Here is a 19,315-nt window from a genome sequence, read left to right as displayed (position 1 = left end):
AAACCACTGTAGACCAGTTAAATATACAACTATCATTGTTTGTGTCGTATAGGTACTCGGATTATGTAACTAACCTATAAACCCGCAACAGAATAGCGCATTCACCAAATACAAACTACTAACCCGCGAATCCGCCAAAACTTAAAACCATATCAAATCGCACGATTTGCACGATTTTATACCTGACATTTCGTCTGTTACTGCGGTAGCTATCATCAAAGGCGGCGCGGCAACGGTCGAAGTGATCTACCTTACTGTGATGCGCAAATTGAAATTGATCCTCGTGCATTTGTACTCATAAGGAGACTAGGTGTCGGACAGCCGACTGTTCTTGTACCTGATTGGTTCGACCGTTCTTCAATTATCCGGAAAATATTTGTGTTAAGTGTCGGTATCCATGTCTTGTCATGTTCGAGCTCTATTCCTTAGGCTTCTAATCATTCCCTAAAAAATCTCATTTGATACATATGTGAATGTCAAAAAAAAACAGATGAAAATAATTGAAAGAACAATGAGTTTTAATTTTCTTCTTCATCGTCGTCGTCTTCTCGCAGCTGTAAAAATTCAAGGGCGTTATCATCTTCATTGTCATCTTCACCCAAATTCGTTTCCAATTCTTACATTATTTCTGGATCAAAGGACATCGTTAACATCATCGGTCTCATATGGTACAGCATTGAGGCAAGCTTGCCCATTACACTGGCCACAAGCTAAAGAGCATTGCAACCCCGCTTTCCTGCATCCACATCTTGAACCACAACCACTTTTGCAGTTACAGAATATCGTATTGAGTAACTCATCTGGGGCAGGTGGTAAAATGGTCATGATAGGTTCAGGCAATCCGTTACGCATTGTCCAACCCCATTCCTTGGGTTCCAAATCATGTCCTAACCAAGTTTGAACTTGGTAATAAACACGATTGAAATGTGAGCTGCTCCACTTGTTGGTGGGATATTTGATAACTGCACAGGTTTATTGAGCTTTGTTAGCTTGACATATTGTGCATAACAAAGATGATCGATAGTATCTACAGACTTTGGAGCGTTATAAACAGCTAGTTTGCAATCCACTATCAAATAATCTTTGAACCAGGCAGTTTTCTTCTTCAAATGCTGCGGCAAATACATCCAAATTAGATAGTTTCTCGAATGTTCTTGAAAACGTTTTTTTTTCATTTTCAAAGAGCGCAGAAGTCGTATTACAGCCGCTTGGAGCGTGAAGGAACAAAATGTGTTTTTTAGAACTTGAATATTTGTCGAAACTCTTAGAGGAGTATATTTCCGTTTTCACATTCGCTTTGCCAACCTCTTTAAAAAAAATTTCTTGTTCAAGAGATAGTGTACGCCTAATTAAAATCACAAGTGAATCAATATCTTCACCGACTATAATTGTTGTTCTGTTTAGATTCTTCAATAGCTGTCTCAATAATGAGAACATCCGCATCATCTCTGGCCTGTTTAGTGATGATGTATTTTTTGACAAAAAATTAAAATTATTTGTAATTATTTATTAAGTAATAATTTATAAAACTTAAATGAACTGATTTCGACCGGACAACCAGTTGATTTCAAATAATATTTAATCTGTTCTCGCGCTGCCCTCCATCTCAAAAACGAATCAACGTATGAAAAAATGTTTGAAACAAAAGTTGTAGAGAATTTAATTCTCTACAATATTGATAACAAATACAATTAGCATAAAACCCATTGGAAACGAGATATTGGGGAAAACGTGCAAAAAGTCGGTTTTTTTGACTTTTGACCCCCAATTTTTGAAGTCGCGGCCGTCGAATCATATGTGAATTTTGAGAATACTTTTATGATGCCAAAATATGAAGTTGATACAAATTTACAGCTGGGTGTGTCAACTTTCCGAAATACAGGCCTAAATCAACCTAAAATGACTGGACAATCTGCATATGATGATTCAGACGACAGTGACCTACGAGGAGGCCTGTTAGACATCGTAGTTCATCCCTACTGTAGTCCAAAAACTGTTTGGTATCAAGCTTCGAAGGGTGAATAAACGCCTTGGACTGAGTCAATCCTGGAAGATTCTGCCAGAAGTCCCTGAATCTTCTTGTCATCCAGGTGTTCAATGTTTGTTTGGCAAAGCCTAAAGCGATGCCAATGACAGGTTCTGGTCCGATGAAGCTGCTTGCAGCACCCTCCTTTGCAAAGGAGTCAGCAGTCTCATTGCCTTCCAGACCAGTATGGATAGGAATCGAGACCAGAGACAATCTGGTCTGGATTCCTGTCGAGGAGAGTCGTTTATGGCAATTTGCTACCAATTTTGACGTTGCTCGGTAGGAGCCAAGAGTTTCCACGCCGCTTGACTGTCCAAGAATATTTTTATTGACTTGTGTATAAGGTTGGATTCTTCCAATATCTCCGCACACAATTCAACAGCATACATTTCCGTTAAAAATACAGTCGCATAGATCTCTTTGCTGGGTCTGCGACTGAAACCACGTGCACCAGAACCTGAAGGCGTTTTTGATCCATCTGTGAACTGAGTTGATATCTAACTCTAAGTTGTTTCCAGACAACTGCGACTCACATTTTTCCAGTTTCAAAACATTTTCCGTAATTCCCTAAGTAGGACCACTCGATCATCCGAATTATTTGAAAATCTCAGGCGGTTTACGTTTTTGCAGAAAGAGCTAACCCTGTAATACTTTTTTATTTTCAGAAATACTGTTTTTGAAGACTGTTCAATGCCAGGCATATATCTTTTTGAGATGAAACACTGTAAGTTTAAAACGCATGTACTCAAAGTGTTTGTTATTTACTCACTGAATCCAGAGTTGAAATGAATACATGGAATTTTGACAATGTTTTTTCGAGAATGTATCACAGAATTTCCGACTATTCCATTTTCAGTAGTGTTTTAGAAAACTCACGAATAAGGAATTTGAATTCAGATGAACAACGTTAAAATGGGATGTTTCATGTTACAAGAAAAAGTACAAAGGCCTCATTATTCAAATGCAAATTGGAGAGTACATTCAATCCTATATTACCAGAAAACACGCATTTATCTTTCTATCTATACAGCGAAGTAACCACCAACATAACGTCAAAGTGAACTAAATTAAATGATTTTTCTTACTAAATAATGTGTTTTAAAACTCACAAAAGCTCCATTATTAGGAAGCAAATTGGATCGTACATTTCCCAGGTAATTGCCATACAATGAAATTCTACATTTCCAGGCAGAGACGTGAACAAGAAATAACACAACTAGAACCTGTATAAAAAAGCGACCTTTCAATCCGATCACAAACACATATGTGGAACAACACGAATGAATTATATATCTACACACATCGGAAAAGTCTGGGGATATTTTTAAAAATAGCAATAATTTTTTTTAGAACGCTTAAGGGAAAAAAAAGTTGACGGGTGATTATTAAACGAATGTAACTTACAACAAAATTTATTAAATGGTCAAAAATACTGAGTGCGCATGTAAGCAAAACTAAAAAAAAATATGGCTCTTCTTTGGCACCCCGAAAAAAAATCATAATACAAAAAAAATTGGAATCAGTACAGAGTAAGGCCTCCACGCTGGTTTATTACGGCCCTACATCTATCGTGCATCGACAAAATGAGATTGTCAATGTCTTGTTAAGGTACATTTGCCCATTCAGCGATTAAAAGCTCTCTCAATTGAAACGGTGCGTGAATGTTTCCCATATGCGTAGTAATTCTTCGTTGAAGCATGTCCCACACATGCTCGATGGGATTCAGGTCCGGTGATTGTGCTGGCCATGGCAATACATCAACTCCTTCGTTGGTGAGCCAGTCAGTCACTAGACGCGCGACATGTGGACGTGCATTATCGTACAAAACGAGATCGGTTCTGCCGCCGATCATGATTCCGCCCCATAGCATTACTGTACCACCTCTGTATGTGTGGACTTCCTGGACGTGTCTCAAACGTTCATTATTTCCAGGTCGTCTCCACAGTCTTACTCGACGAGAATCTGGATGAAATCCAAACTGGATTTTTCTGTAAACAAAACTGTGGCCCAATCATTTGCATCCCAGTTTTGATGTTCTTGACACCACTCTAATCTTCTACCGCGATTGCCTCTCGACAAAAGTGGACATCTAAGTGGCCTTCTGTTGTGGAGATCTGCTTCATCAGTCGATTTCTGACAGTATCACGACCAATGGTTACCTGGTGCGTCTGCTGCAACACGTTAACCAACTCAGGTGCTGTGATTGTCGGTTGTCTTCTTGCGGTTAAGACCAAAACTCGGTCTTGAACTGCAGTTGTAGCGCGTCCTCGCCCTGGATGTTGTTCGGTTGGACTGCCAGTTTCACGGAAACGCCGCCACAATCGACTGATAACAATTTGGGAGACCCCCAAACGAAGAGCTACATCATTTTGTCGCATGCCACTTTGAAGAAGCCCTACAGCTCTATTCATCTCAGCCAATGGTAAGTGATGGAGTTCCATGTTGAAGCACAATATTTCCAGTTCAATTGCTGAGCAAGAACTGCATAGAATGTACAAACTCGACACTTTCAGATTATTCATTTTAGCCGAAAACCTACAGTTTGTAAAAAACTTGATAAAAGATTAGTTACCGTTTTTGCAGGCTTTGTTCAACCCATAGAAATCTACAGGGTGGTCGAGTGTACCAATTTAATCGAAATAAACGACCTCATGCATTTATTTTTATGATATTTAGTATGTTATAAAAATATCCCTAGACTTTTTCGATGTGTGTATGTATCTATTCATCATTTCAGCATAAAGAATACTACTCTGTTCAAAAAAATTAAAAGAATATTCATTTTTCTCCATAACTATTCATTCGTTCAAAAATTTATACTTTGTCCCCTTCAAAGGAGCCCCCCTCACATAAAATACACCTGTGTTAGCGATTTTTCCAATCCTCGAATTCTGATATACACTTTTTGTTATATCCTTAAGCTCTCCCAGTGATTCACCACCTACATTTTTATACTTTTGTTATATTACTTGAATATGAACAAGTCTACTACTTTCAGTTACACCGCCTACCTGGCAGAAATGAAGTTCTGCTATTACGTCAAGGCATGCTCTATAATAAATGAAAAATACTCCTTCTTTATATTTAAAATGTTTTCTTGCTGAAACTGAGGCTTTACACGTATATGCCCGTAGGGTAAGAAATTAATTCATTTTTATTTTGCTGAATTGCATTTTTCACGGTGGAGTTTGTTGTTCTACAAAATATGTATGTACTAGTTGTTACCTGCGGCTTTGCCTGCGTATAATTTGGTTTGTCACATTGAGTTTTGTGACAGACTATTTCAAACAAATAGTCACAATATTTTTTATTAACCCAACTTCAAAACTAACGAAACTCAATACCATCTTTGAACCCCTCTTTTCCCCCTTGGGGGTGGAAATTCCTGATTCCCTTTCTTGGTGCTCATTTACGCTATACAAAGAATCTATCTGCATATTTCAAGATTCCAGGTTCAATAGCTTCGGCTGTACGTTAGTATAAGAGCGGGCAACAGCTAGTAATTTATATTTTAACTTCAAGAATACAGGGTGTTAATTAAGTATGTACCATACATTTACCAGACGATTCTTTAGGTAATTTTAAGACGAAATGTTCATATAAACATGGGTCCGCAAATCCTTCGTTCTCAAGATATAGGGTGTTAAAATAAAATTAAACAAAAGTTATTAAGTCCAGTGGCGTCTCGAGCGGGATTTGAACGAATACTTTTGACTTATGTACGCCACTGACTTTTGTGCAATTTTTATTATTTCATTGGATTAAGCAATTAGAAATACAACTTTTTTTGTCTCCTGAATTTTTTCGTATCTTGCTTAGTTTTTAAGATAAAAAAGTCGACCTAACTGCCATTAATTGCCTCACAAGGAATATTAAGGGAAATTAAATGTTTCCCATGGAAATTATTATTTTTACAATTTTTCATTACTAATTATGTAACAATAACAACAAATATTAATACATTAACAATTAGACTAACGAATTGCACTAAATTAAGTGTTGGAAATGGCCTCCTTCGGCTTCAATACAACCGTCTAGCCACCGCATCATTGAATTTCGCACTCTTCTGAGAATATCATAAATAATAATCAAGGGTTGCCTTGGAAAACGACTGCAGTATTCAATAAACAATTTGACAGTTGTTGTGAACTTTATAAGCTTTTAATTTATGATTGTTATAAAAAGTGTGTTTAGTGGTTATTTGTCGAACCATTTTTGTAAAACATGTTTCAATTTACTAACAGTGAAATGGCAGATATGCATTTCTGTTATGTAATGGCTCACGGAAACTCGAATGCCACAAGACGCATTTACCATGAAGTATTTCCTCAGCGTGTAGTGCCTAATAGAAGAACTATTATACGTCTCCATGAACGAATTTCTGAAAGGCAGCTTTAAAAGATCGGCGGTTGTCATTGGGAGGCCTGCAACGGTACGAACAGTTCAAATTGAAGAAGCTGTTTTAAATGAGATTGAAGTAAATCCTCATACCAGTACTCGGAAAATAGCTGAAGAACTGAATATTACCCATGTCACAGTGTGGCAGATTTTAAGAGCCCAGCAGCTACATCCGTATCACATGCAACGTGTGCAAGCTCTATTGCCCAGAGATTTGCCTGTAAGACTAGCTTTTTCTAATTGGTTACGCGGTAAAATAAGAAGAAATCCAAGCTTCCTGACTCGAATTTTGCAATTTCATTATTAACTTCCACAACAATCATATTTGGGCCGAAAACAATCCACACGCCTTGATAGAAAATAATTTTCAAGAACAGTTTTTTTTTTTTTTAATGTTTGGGTTGGAATTGTCGGTGACCATCTCATTGGGCCTCACTTCCTTCCACCTAGACTTAATGGAGAAGAATTCCGAAGGTTTTAGGAATTTGTTTAACCTGTACTTTTCGAAGAAATTCCAGTCATGGAAAGATTCCGTATGTGGTACATGCACGACGATGCTCCACCACACTTTAGTGTAGTGGCACGGCAATTTTTGGATGAAAATTACCATAATCGCTGGATTGGGAGAGCAGGCCCACACCCATGGCCACCTCGCTCGCCCGAAATGAATCCCCTAGATTATTTTCTCTGAGGACACCTTAAAGCGTTGGTATACAAAACTGCTATTCAAAGTGAAAAGGATTTACGGAATAAAATCATCAATTCATGTGACATAATAAATTTAATTGTCTTAAATTATTTTACAATGTTGCCCTCATCTAATAGCTTGAAATGATATTTTATTCATCAGATTAATTGACTATTAGATAAGGCAACATTGAAAAATAATTGAAGACTAGTAGATAAGGCAACATTGTAAAATTACTTTAAGACAATTCAGACGCAGGTAACTATCAGAGGTATCTGTGGAATAAATAAGGACAACATTGTATGTATCTTTAGTTTAACCTTCCTCCTGAAGATGATCACTTGGTGATCGAAACACGTGTCGAGGTGTTGAAAATAACTGTTTGGTATTGGGATAAAATTCCAGTAATAATCACAAAATAAATATGTCTGCTTCTGTGTGTAAATTACACGCATACAGGTGATTATGTAACCTCATTTCTGAATTGACTCAAAGAGTGCCCCAAGTTATAAAGCTTTTGTGATTATTTCAACAAGTTTATCGTAAGTGCAGAACCGTGTTTGATATCAGCTTAGGTAGCGAAATTCACTTCGGTATTATACCATTATTCTCTCGTTACTCTAACTTGGAAATTATTTCCAGTTTCCGATGTATTTTCGGAATGTATCTAAGTACGAAATGCTTTCGGGAAGGCTTTTATTATTTAGAATGTCAAATAAATCAGTTTGAAATATAATGCTGCAGACTGAAAAGTATATTCAATTATCGTCGACGACAAAGAAAAAGATAAAGATTTCAATAGCATTGTGGAACAAGAAAATCTTAATAATTCAACCAAGAGATGCCAATTAACTCGAATGAATTAAGATCGTCATCAAGTCATCAATAGCCAGAAGTTCCATCAAATTGAAAGGGTTGTAATTTTAGATATTTATTTATTTATTTCATACATTATTCTACGGTATGAACCCAGTTACAGAATCGGGAGTAACAGTGGCATTTACAAATACACACATCGGAAACGTCTAGGGATATTTTTAAAAATGGCAATAATTTTTTTTAGATCGCTTTAGGGAAAAAAAAGTTGACGGGTGATGATTATTAAACGAATGTAACTTACAACAAAATTTATTAAATGGTCAAAAATACTGAGTGCGCATATAAGCAAAACTAAAAAAATATATGGCTCTTCTTTGGCACCCCGAAAAAAATCATAATACAAAAAAAATTGGAATCAGTACAAAGTATGGCCTCCACGCTGGTTTATTACGGCCCTACATCTATCGTGCATCGACAAAATGAGATTGTCAATGTCTTGTTGAGGTACATTTGCCCATTCAGCGATTGAAAGCTCTCTCAATTGAAACGTTGTGTGAATGTTCCCCATATGCGGAGTAATTCTTCGTTGAAGCATGTCCAACACATGCTCGATGGGATTCAGGTCCGGTGATTGTGCTGGCCATGGTAATACATCAACTCCTTCGTTGGTGAGCCAGTCAGTCACTAGACGCGCGACATGTGGACGAGCATTATCGTGCATTAGGTGGAAGTTTTCACCAACAGCACCAGCAAACGGACGGACGATAGGTAGAAGAATGGTGTCGAGGTACTGTCGAGCTGTGGGGGAGCGATTTGGAAAAACGAGATCGGTTCTGCCGCCGATCATGATTTCGCCCCATAGCATAACTGTACCATCTCTGTATGTGTGGACTTCCTGGACGTGTCTCAAACGTTCATTATTTCCAGGTCGTCTCCACAGTCTTACTCGACGAGAATCTGGATGAAATCCAAATCTGGATTCGTCTGTAAACAAAACTGTGGCCCAATCATTTGCATACCAGTTTTGATGTTCTTGACACCACTCTAATCTTCTACCGCGATTGCCTCTCGACAAAGGTGGACATCTAAGTGGCCTTCTGTTGTGGAGATCTGCTTCATGCAGTCGTTTTCTGACAGTATCACGACCAATGGTTACCTGGTGCGTCTGCTGCAACACGTTAACCAACTCAGGTGCTGTGATTGTCGGTTGTCTTCTTGCGGTTAAGACCAAAAATCGGTCTTGAACTGCAGTTGTAGCGCGTCCTCGCCCTAGATGTTGTTCGGTTGGACTGCCAGTTTCACGGAAACGCCGCCACAATCGACCGATAACACTTTGGGAGACCCCCAAACGAAGAGCTACATCATTTTGTCGCATGCCACCTTGAAGAAGCCCTACAGCTCTATTCATCTCAGCCAATGGTAAGTGATGGCGTTCCATGTTAAAGCACAATATTTCCAGTTTAATTGCTGAGCAAGAACTGCATAGAATGTACAAACTCGACACTTTCAGATAATTCATTTTAGCCGAAAACCTACAGTTTGTAAAAAACTTGATAAAAGATTAGTTACCGTTTTTGCAGGCTTTGTTCAACCCATAGAAATCTACAGGGTGGTCGAGTGTACCAATTTAATCGAAATTAAACGACCTCATGCATTTACTTTTATGATATTTAATATGTTATAAAAATAACCCTAGACTTTTCCGATGTGTGTAAATACGTACATAGTATAATTTGTGTGTGATAAAAAAAACAAAACTGTCAGTTAGCTGAGAAATATCTTTTGATTTGTATAATCTGGCAGTTGAATATATCTAGGACATGACTAACAGAATTAGAGGTATCGCACATTGTATAAATTGAGATTTTTTCATTATATTTGTACGCGGAGTGTACGGCATCGCCCGGTGAGATACCTAAAAAATCAGCTAGAACCGATGTTTCGTCGCTGTGTCGCTGTTTTCGTTTTCAACGGTGGAAATATAAGAAAAAAATTGCATGATGGTGCTCCTAGGGTCAAAATACTCAGGAGATAATAATGATAATCATTCATTTTCTCAAACCTACAATGCGTATTGTTGCAGATCTGATACAACTACGTTTAAACGTAAAATTTAAGCACTGCGAGTGCTAAGTTCCCCTTGTACCTATTGTAGACAATCTGATAAACAGACCATATACCCTAGACGGTTCACGTAGGTTACTTCACCTTGAATCCCTTTTTTAGTACCGATACAAATCTCAAGATGGCACTGTAAATTTGTTCTTTGGTTTTATGTCACGGACCCACATATATTCTTGTGGTTTGTGATGTATGTCAAAAATAAGAAGAAGAAGAACATGTGCATAATATATAAAAGATGGTCATGTGATTCATGTCACTCATGTGCTGTTGGTCTCTGGTGTTGTTGTCTGACTATGTACCCTAGTGATTATTTATTTCGTTATTTTGAATGTTTTACAATAGTTTACCACAACAAATGTTGCGTTCCTTATTGCAGAAGTATATCTAGTATAAGACATGCGTTTCCTAATCCAGATAAAGATATAAATAGGTTCAAGAAATGGATACTGGTAATTAATAACTTGGAACTGATGGAAATGGACCCAAAAGAAGTTTACGATTCTAGAAGGCTGTGTGATAGTCATTTTGAGGCAAAATACATTTCTGCTTGGTCTCACAAGTTATTTGGGAACGCTGTTCCAATTCTATATCTTCCTGGTGAGTAAAAATCAAATGAAAACTTAAATGAAACAGACTTTTTTATAGGTTCAACAGGCCCAAATGATGTATATGATACTCCATCAACATCTGAGTCTTCAAATAGTTCTGCTCAAGAAAGTACTCAATTTAATGAGTTAATCATTGAGATTCCAGAATTGAACGAATCTTCTCACAGTATTGAAGGTAATGAATATAAACATACATACATATATCGAATTCTTTTGGTAGAACTCGTGCAGAGTCAGTGTATTACTCTCTTTTTTCAACACTCTACATTTTAAAGGATAGAGATACATGAGTTCTGTCAAAAATTTCATATTCATATTGGCAAAAATTGATGCGTGAAATCTGAGTTCATTGGATTATAGCTCTTGGTATGAAATTAGCGCATAGCCGTAGTGCACCTTTTTCACCTCGATAGAATTATTTTAATGTAGTTTTAGTATAAAATTAGCATTATTTTTGAATTAATAAAATTTGATCTCATTTTTAGGTAATGCAGGCAGTGCACTATTGTCACCATATCAGTTACTGATATCAACTGGGATTGCAAAGCATACAATGACACCAAAAAAGGAAAAAATGTATGGAGCACTGCAACAATTGCGTAAAAAGTATACCATAGAAAGAAACAAGAAAAAATAATTCCGGCGTAGATTGTCTGAAGCTGAACAATTTAAAAGAGAACATTACCTCGAAGAAAATGTTGCCAAATTAAACAGTATGGCATCTATACTTATTCAATGTCAGCTGCGGGAATCCAAGAAATCAAAAAAACTTAGACGGTTTACACTTGATGAAAAATTGTTCGCTTTGATTCTATACAAACAAAGCGTCAAGTCTTACTCAGTTCTTTCAAAAATTTTCACTTCACCCAGTAAATCTACACTGACCAGGCTTCTAGCAGAAATTGTGGGGGGACCAGGTATAAATGATGTACTTTTTGATTCATCACAGAAGTAGATAGCTGACAAGGATTCTTCTGAAAAATATATAGCCATTTTATTTCATGAAATGGCTGTTATGCCCAGCCTTCATTTCAATGAGCTCTCTGGTTTCATAGAAGGATTTGAAGAGATATAGAAGAAAATAAGGGACATTCTTTAGCTGACCATGTACTAGTATTTATGGTTAGTACCATAAATACCACAAGTACCATTTTTCAAGTAATGGTGGTGCATCAACTTTACAAATAAAACATGTATTAGTAATTATTATATAAAAGCTTATAAACATAGGCCTTACACCCATAACTGTGATATGCGATCAAAATAATTCAAGTGTTATAAATAATTTAATTCAAGAGACAAAAGAAAAATATTATAGATCTGGAAGCATAGACAGTTACCGACATGGTTCATTAGAAGTTGGAAATTCAAAAATATATCCATATACAGGAATAACTTCAGCGAAGAATCCTGCACTGACACCTATCGGATATAATCTAACGCCCTTCGTGGTATTATTCAGAGGGAGAGTTCTTTACTGATAGGTGTCAGTCCATTAACCTACAGTGTAGGGAATTGAGACTGGCCTGAACGAATTGTTCTTTTAGATGATTCAATCGACTTTTTTTGCGTACACTGATAAAAACAGACAAAACTTGTTTTGTTTTTCTGGCATTTAGAGTAATTGAAATATTTTCAGAAACACAAAATATTAAGTTCTTCAAAGTATTGGCCTCCCCAGTTAGAAAGACATACTTTTCTTTGACAGTAATTTTCTTACGATATCCTGGTCAGCGAATGAGGAATCAAAAACAAGCTACAGGTATAGTATTTCCAATACCAATTGGAACAGCACAGATAAGGAATTCCCGCCTCGACATAGGCGTCAGCATATTATTTTTCAGTGATAGTTTTTCAGTTACTTATTCATACAATCATAGCCATTGTTCACACTATGAAAAATTTATCTCAACCGAATTTTTCCAGCATGATTGATAATGAAAAATTTTGAAATTCAAGGTATTAGTTGATTTCCGAGTCGAAAACTCTAAAATACAATGAAAACACAATTCTCGTCAAACATATATTTACAAAATAATGGAGGCCAACAAAATTTCTAGAAAAATCAAAATCTTCTTCGCTATATTCGGATGAGGTGGAATCATCATCGGGTTGAATAACGATCGGATTTATGGAACTTTGCACATAATATTTGTTCTCTTCTTCTATGACGTGGGCCACACAGTTCTTCCACACATCACTATTACCTACTTAATTCACCACTCGCCTTATATTGTCAAGCACTACAGCATTCAAAGTCGTGACTGTAATACCTTTTTCGTTGGGATCTTTTCGGGTATTTCCATGTCATGATTTCGCATGAAATCAACAATATCTGCTTTTTTGTGTTATTGTTTGATATTGTTGTCAATAACCGAGAATGATACGAAGCGTTATCCATAACAATAACCGAGTTTGGAGGAATATTTGGGAGAAGCTGCTCACAGAACCGGGTTTCGAAGAAAGCCGCAGTCATATCTTCGTGGTAATCAGCAGACGAATCTTTTATATTTTTGGCCGACAGAAGCAAAGCGTTAGATACGAAACCACTTTCATTCCCGGCATCCAAATTATAACACGTTTTCCCCTTGAAGAAGGTGTGTTCAAAGCACAATACTTGGTTTCGTCTACCTAGCCATATTTGACAACATCATGAGGTAGATTATATGTCTGATAGGTTCTCGGTAGCTTTTCATTCGCCTCAAATATTCTTGTCGGAGTTGAACAATGCGTGTCGATTCCATTATGACCATCCGATTGTTCAATTTTTTATATTTGAAATCACAAGACAATAAGACACCTCGTAGAGTTTGTAAAGATTTGTAATTGTAATCGGGATAGTCGAGTAATTTATACCAAATCATTTCCAAGATTGGTACTTCATTTTTTTGGTATATACCATAAATTGTTCGCCGAATCACATCTTTTGTAGCACCATCAACGTTTGCGAATTTTTTATTCCTTTGTTTTCGTTTCATTGCATGGTACCCAAAAACAAATTTTCACAAAAATTAGTTTAAACGATGAGATTGGAACCTTTGGTGTAAAAATTTAAAACTTTTTCTAGAGATCAATTACCCTAACACCAAACTGATATTTTTACACTCGACGTGCGTTTCGCTAACAAGGTTAACATCTTCAGGAGAAGCAAATTGATTCTGAATCTAAAGACAAGGGTTAGCTGTTTATATACCTGAAGTTTTTGGTCCGATGTGGACTCTGTTTGTTAAATGATGATTATCCTAATTGATTTTTCGGTAATTGACTAGTGGAACCACTACCTGCAAATTAATTTATCCGCTTTTTAATCTATTGTTGACCAATTAATTTGCAGGTAGTGGTTCCAATAGTTAATTAACGAAAAATCAGTTAGGATAATCATTATTTAACAAACAAAGTTATATAGGTATATAAACAGCTAAGCCTTGTCTTTAGATTCAGTATCAATTTGCTTCTCCTGAAGATGCTAACCTTGTTAGCGAAACGCGCGTCGAGTGCAAAAATATCAGTTTGGTGTTAGGGTAATTGATCTCAAGAAAAAGTTTTCAAAAGTCGGTTTGCAAAACCACTCACTACCTCACCTAACCCCACGAACACACGGCACTGATAAAGAAATGTGAAACTGACAAAAAATTAGTATTCAGCCAGTCCAGCTAGCCGAGCCTTTATTCCTCAACTACACGTTCACTAACTATCTGAGCGACTAGGGGCCTCAGGCAAGAAATGTTTATGACTGTACCCTTATTTTTATTGCTGTTTCAATCGGGAATGGATAGACTATAACAAGTATGCATGTAAAAAAAACTAATAAATAGAGTTTATTCTAGGATTTTCACTATAAGGGTTTTACAAAAACCGCGACACGTGTTTCGTTTCGTTGGCCTAAGATGAAAAACAGAGGTTGCATCTTTTGGTGCAACCAACTGATCTTCAGCCTTTTATTTAGCCGTTTATTTATTGTATCATTATAGGAATAAAGACCTATTATTATTATTATTATTATTATTATTATTATTATTAATAGGTTCTTCAAGCAAGTTATGCTTGAAGAAGCATGTATAGTGAAAATCATAGAATAAACTCTATTTATTAGTTTTTTAAATATGGATTTTCATCAAGTACCGGCCAGTTCTATTCAAGTATGCATGTATTTCCAACCACATTCCACAAATCATATTCAAAATGATAACTGTTAGAATGATCTAGGTCGGGATAACCAGTAACTAGGTGACATTACTTCAAAAGACAATTTCCATATCCTTAGAGTAAGTCAGTGTGAGTGGGTTCGTCGGTCGAGTATAAACACTTGGTTAACAAGAGAATTTGCCAAATATCCTGGATGAAGCGTACTTATTATTAAAAATTGTTAAAATTGTGTTTACTTGAATGTTTACCCAACGTTCTCGAGTACACCGATAACGCATGTTTTATCAGTCTCAAACAACGAATACTGGTTGGCGTAAATTCGCTATCGCTTTTTTCAGACATTACGTAAAAGTCAACTCTAAATACAGAATCACCTTTGAATGGAAAAGTATAGCAAATCTACTCGTGTTGCTTATATCATCGTGAAAACATACAGGGCGTTTATTTTCAATTCCAAAATAAACATTTTGTGGCACACATTAATTTAACATCACTTCCCGTAGTCACCAACTTTAGAATCTAATAACCCAATCCACAAGTGATATATTATTTTGTAGTCAGGAAATGTGAATCATTTCCAAATAGAAAAAAATACGCAGCCTGTTGAAGAAAGGGTAAATTTTCATTTTTTTACAAAACTATGTATTAACAAACAGTTTGTTAGTTTCTTCGAGTCTGTATCAACGTTTTTCGTGAATTTGTGTATGTATTTATATTTTATGTCGAATTTATTTACTTCACCCTTTTTGATTTCGGAAAGCTGCCCTGAATAGTCCTTAAGATGAAAAAATAAAGTTTTGAAACGTCAACAATGTAGCAATTGGATTTCTTCAACATTTCGACCGGATTCCCACCAACTACACAATCGAAATCATATTCAACGGTCGCCGTCCTATTCAACTTAATGCAATGTCGTGAAAATGTCGACTACCCTTACGAATATTGGGATTACCAGAAGAAACCTCATTTGCATTAGAAACATACATTTTGAGAGATTAGAAATCGAATTTCAGAGATCCTCTATTCGGCAATATCACAGAAAGAGTTTTATTAGTTTTAAATGATGAAGATGAAGAATTGAAGCAGTTATAGCTCATTTGTTTGAATGTGATTGACAATGTTTCATGATGAATTTCACTAGTTCGGACTTCCATTGTCTACTATATAAAATGATTCGAAATCCCTGAAACAACTAAAAAAGAATAATTAAAAATGAATAGCTGAAAACAACAATTATATTAAGCAAAATAAACTTGAAATGAAATAATAGTGGAATAAACTACAAGTAAAAAAAATATAACAATTGAATAAATAAAAACAAAATAAAAATAAAGGAATGAAAAAAGGAAATAAAAATAAAAAGTGTAGAGATTTCAAGTCACGTTAGTTCACGAAGTTTCGATTGTTAGTACCTACAATCGTCTTCGGGTGATGACTGGACTGATTCCTCCGAGAGATGACTATTTATAGGTCGTTCAAATACTTTCACTTATCCCTGCTTGGCCAACTCCCGCCAAAACGGTCATCTCCCACGAAACCAGTGAAGCGGAAAATAGAAAGCGGGGATAAGTGAAAGTACTCGAACGACCTATAAATAGTCATCTCTCGAAAGAATCAGTCCAGTCATCACCCGAAGACGATTGTAGATACTAACAATCGAAACGTCGTGAACTAACGTGACTTGGAATCTCTCCACTTTTTATTTCCTTTTTTCATTCCTTTATTTTTATTTTGTTTTTATTTATTCAATTGTTATATTTTTTTTACTTGTAGTTTATTTCACTATTATTTCATTTCAGGTTTATCTTGCTTAATATAATTGTTATTTTCAGCTATTCATTTTTAATTATTCTTTTTTAGTTGTTTAAGGGATTTCAAATCATTTTATATAGTAGACAATGGAAGTCCGAACTAGTGAAATTCAGTTATAGCTCATATTACCTTATTTTCATTTATTTACTATCTCAATCATTGCGTTGTATAATTCTTCCACAAATGGTATTTGATTTAAGTCATATCATGAATGGAGTAATAAAGCTTACATTACATTAAAAAAAATTGACTATAAACTGAGAAAGAAAACATAATATACTAGTTGTTGCCCGCGGCTTCGTCCGCATAGAAATTGGTTTGTCACATCAAGTTTAGTGACAGACCACTTTAAACAAATAGTTATAGTATATTTTTACCCAAAACTTCACGTTTCCCATTTCAAACTGACGAAATTCACTACAATTTTTGAACCCCTATTTTCCCCTTTGGGGGTGGAAATTCATGATTCCCTTTCTTGATGCTTATTTACGCTATACAAAGAACCTACCTGCATATTTCAAGATTCTAGGTTCAGTAGCTTCGGCTGTGCGTTGATATAAGAGCGGGCAACAGCTGATAATTTATACTTTCATTTTAAAAATACAGAAACTGAAAAAATGTGCCAACTGCACTAAGTAATATATAGCTTCTAGAATCGATTTATGTTACCTATAAAGAAATTAGCAAAACTAACACAACCGTCAAAGACGTCTGCCCGCGTTCTCGGCGATGGCACTTCATTGCTTAGACCTCCCCTCTATCCCGTCGTCTTACTGTAGACGCGACGCGTAATGGCTTACTGCGTTGCGTCAGGTTAATCTTATCGTGATAACTTTTGAATGATTCATCCAAATTACTTAATGTAAAAAACAAAGATTATCTATATTAAATACTTAAAATGACAATTTATCAATTTATATAAGAATTTGACAGATATTCTGAAATGTGCATTGCAAAAAAATAATCCAATTTATTTATATTTTTAGCTCAGTATTTTGTATAGAGTGCTTTTCGTTCATGTCCCCCTTTTTATTTTTTGAACGTCTCAACTCAAAAATTAAAATTTGGGATAATGAAATTATTACAGGAATACTTTTTTTTGAAGTGAAATTCAAATTTGAGATAATGAAATTATTACAGGAATACTTTATTTTGAAATGAAATTGAAAGATGAAATTTTCAATATGGCGACTGGGCGCCATCTGGGAAAATGATTAAATGGAAAGGGGGTCTTGTGACACATCTTTTTGAAGTTCCTGACAAATGCTTCACAACCCTAGAATATAAAGGCGATATCTTCAACTACTACAAAATGACGGAACTTTTAATAATTACTTGAATACATTGACATTCAACTACATAATATGAGGTGGTAATAAGCTTGAGGTCAGTTCAGAAGATGTTCAAAATGGTTGCCTTGATCTTCTTGACATATGAACAGCCTATCCCATATCTCACGCCGAACATTTTCGAACACAGTAACGTCAATATCTCTATAAATATTTATAATTCTCTGCCGTATATCCAATATTGAAGCAGGTTCAGTTTCGTACAACTTTTGCTTCAAATAGCCCCATGAAATGAAGTCCAAAGGTGTCAAATCTGGCGAGCGAGCTGGTCATTCTATAGGACCTCGACGGCCAATCAAACGACCGAGAAAAGTAGTATCCAAATAGTTTCTTACTTGTCTGAAGTAATGTGGTGGTGCTCCATCTTGTTGGAATACAATATCCATATCGAATTCATTAGGATTCGCTTCGACGATTTCAGTGATGAGAGAGTCAACAGTAGTTTTCAGCATATTCAAATACAGTTCCCCTGTTAAATTTTGATCAATAAATAGACGTCCTACAATATGGTTTCCCAATATTTCTGTCCAAACTTTATTTTTTTCTGGATATTGGGTTTGTGTTTCCCGAAAAAACGTGAGGGTTGGTGTCACTCCAATAACGGCAATTTTGTCTGTGAATATTGCCGTTTAAAAAAATGTACATTCGTTACTAAAACAGATATTGTGGAGATAGGTAAGATGCCTTGCAATGGTTTCCGTCATGATTTCGCAGAATTAATTCTCTGTTCTTCAGTTAATTGGTGTACCATTTTAATTTTGTATGGATGATAACTATTCCTCTTCAAAAGCCTCCACACAGTAGGCCACCCCATAAACATTCGCGACGGAATAAGTAGACTGTTCAGCATTTATCACCATCTCACCAATTATTTGCACGTGCTGTTCTTCCGGAATGGACGGATGACCTGTGGGTTTTTTGTTATGTACACTACCGGTTGTTGTGAATTTAGATACAAGTTCCCTCAAATATTTTCTACAGATAGGACGATTCGGAAAACGTTCATTGATAATTCTTTCGGTCTCGTGACAGTTACGCGTCGCGCCGTAAATAAAAATCGCTTAAATTGTTTCTTCCCATGGACAAGAATTGAGCATTTTAGAGATTGTTGACGTGGTACCTTTCTACTAGTAAAACCGAAAACTAAATGAGAATATTCTAACTAAACAATGATGTTCATTGTCGTAGACATTTTTTGTCGTTTTTATAAACAAAAAATAACTTAACAAACCTTATCAGGTTGTTGGAATTGCCATATGGCAGATAAAAAGGAATAATATTTCTAGAAATAATGATATTGATGTGTTTGTCTTCAGGATATTTTTAAATGTTTCGCCATTTTGTA

General features: G+C 35.9%; 2 protein-coding genes across 2 annotated transcripts in view; one reads left to right on the top strand and one right to left on the bottom strand.

Annotated features, from left to right (window-relative positions):
* The window catches only part of rl (Mitogen-activated protein kinase rl), a 132,551-nt gene that overhangs the window by 76,864 nt on the left and 36,372 nt on the right, over positions 1-19,315 (bottom strand).
* On the top strand, positions 10,430-11,718 carry LOC111513851 (uncharacterized). The gene is made up of 3 exons (XM_074180316.1): positions 10,430-10,652; positions 10,701-10,838; positions 11,149-11,718. Exons 1-3 carry the CDS (start codon positions 10,526-10,528, stop codon positions 11,298-11,300), a joined length of 417 nt encoding a protein of 138 aa, XP_074036417.1. The 5' UTR covers positions 10,430-10,525; the 3' UTR covers positions 11,301-11,718.

The sequence above is a fragment of the Leptinotarsa decemlineata genome, unplaced genomic scaffold, assembly GCF_025532065.1.
Source record: "Leptinotarsa decemlineata unplaced genomic scaffold, Ldec_3_MD MMD2_tig00026294_RagTag_RagTag, whole genome shotgun sequence".
NCBI classification, from domain to species: domain Eukaryota; kingdom Metazoa; phylum Arthropoda; class Insecta; order Coleoptera; family Chrysomelidae; genus Leptinotarsa; species Leptinotarsa decemlineata.
Note: the sequence above shows the minus strand (reverse complement) of the source record. Positions and strands in the feature narration are given on the sequence as shown.

Excerpts from the sequence above, each read along its gene's own strand:
- LOC111513851 (XM_074180316.1), top strand. The coding sequence starts at position 10,526 with ATGGAAATGGACCCAAAAGAAGTTTACGATTCTAGAAGGCTGTGTGAT. Across the intron at positions 10,653-10,700 it reads TCCAATTCTATATCTTCCTG|GTTCAACAGGCCCAAATGAT; the intron begins GTGAGTAAAAAT and ends ACTTTTTTATAG. Across the intron at positions 10,839-11,148 it reads ATCTTCTCACAGTATTGAAG|GTAATGCAGGCAGTGCACTA; the intron begins GTAATGAATATA and ends TCTCATTTTTAG.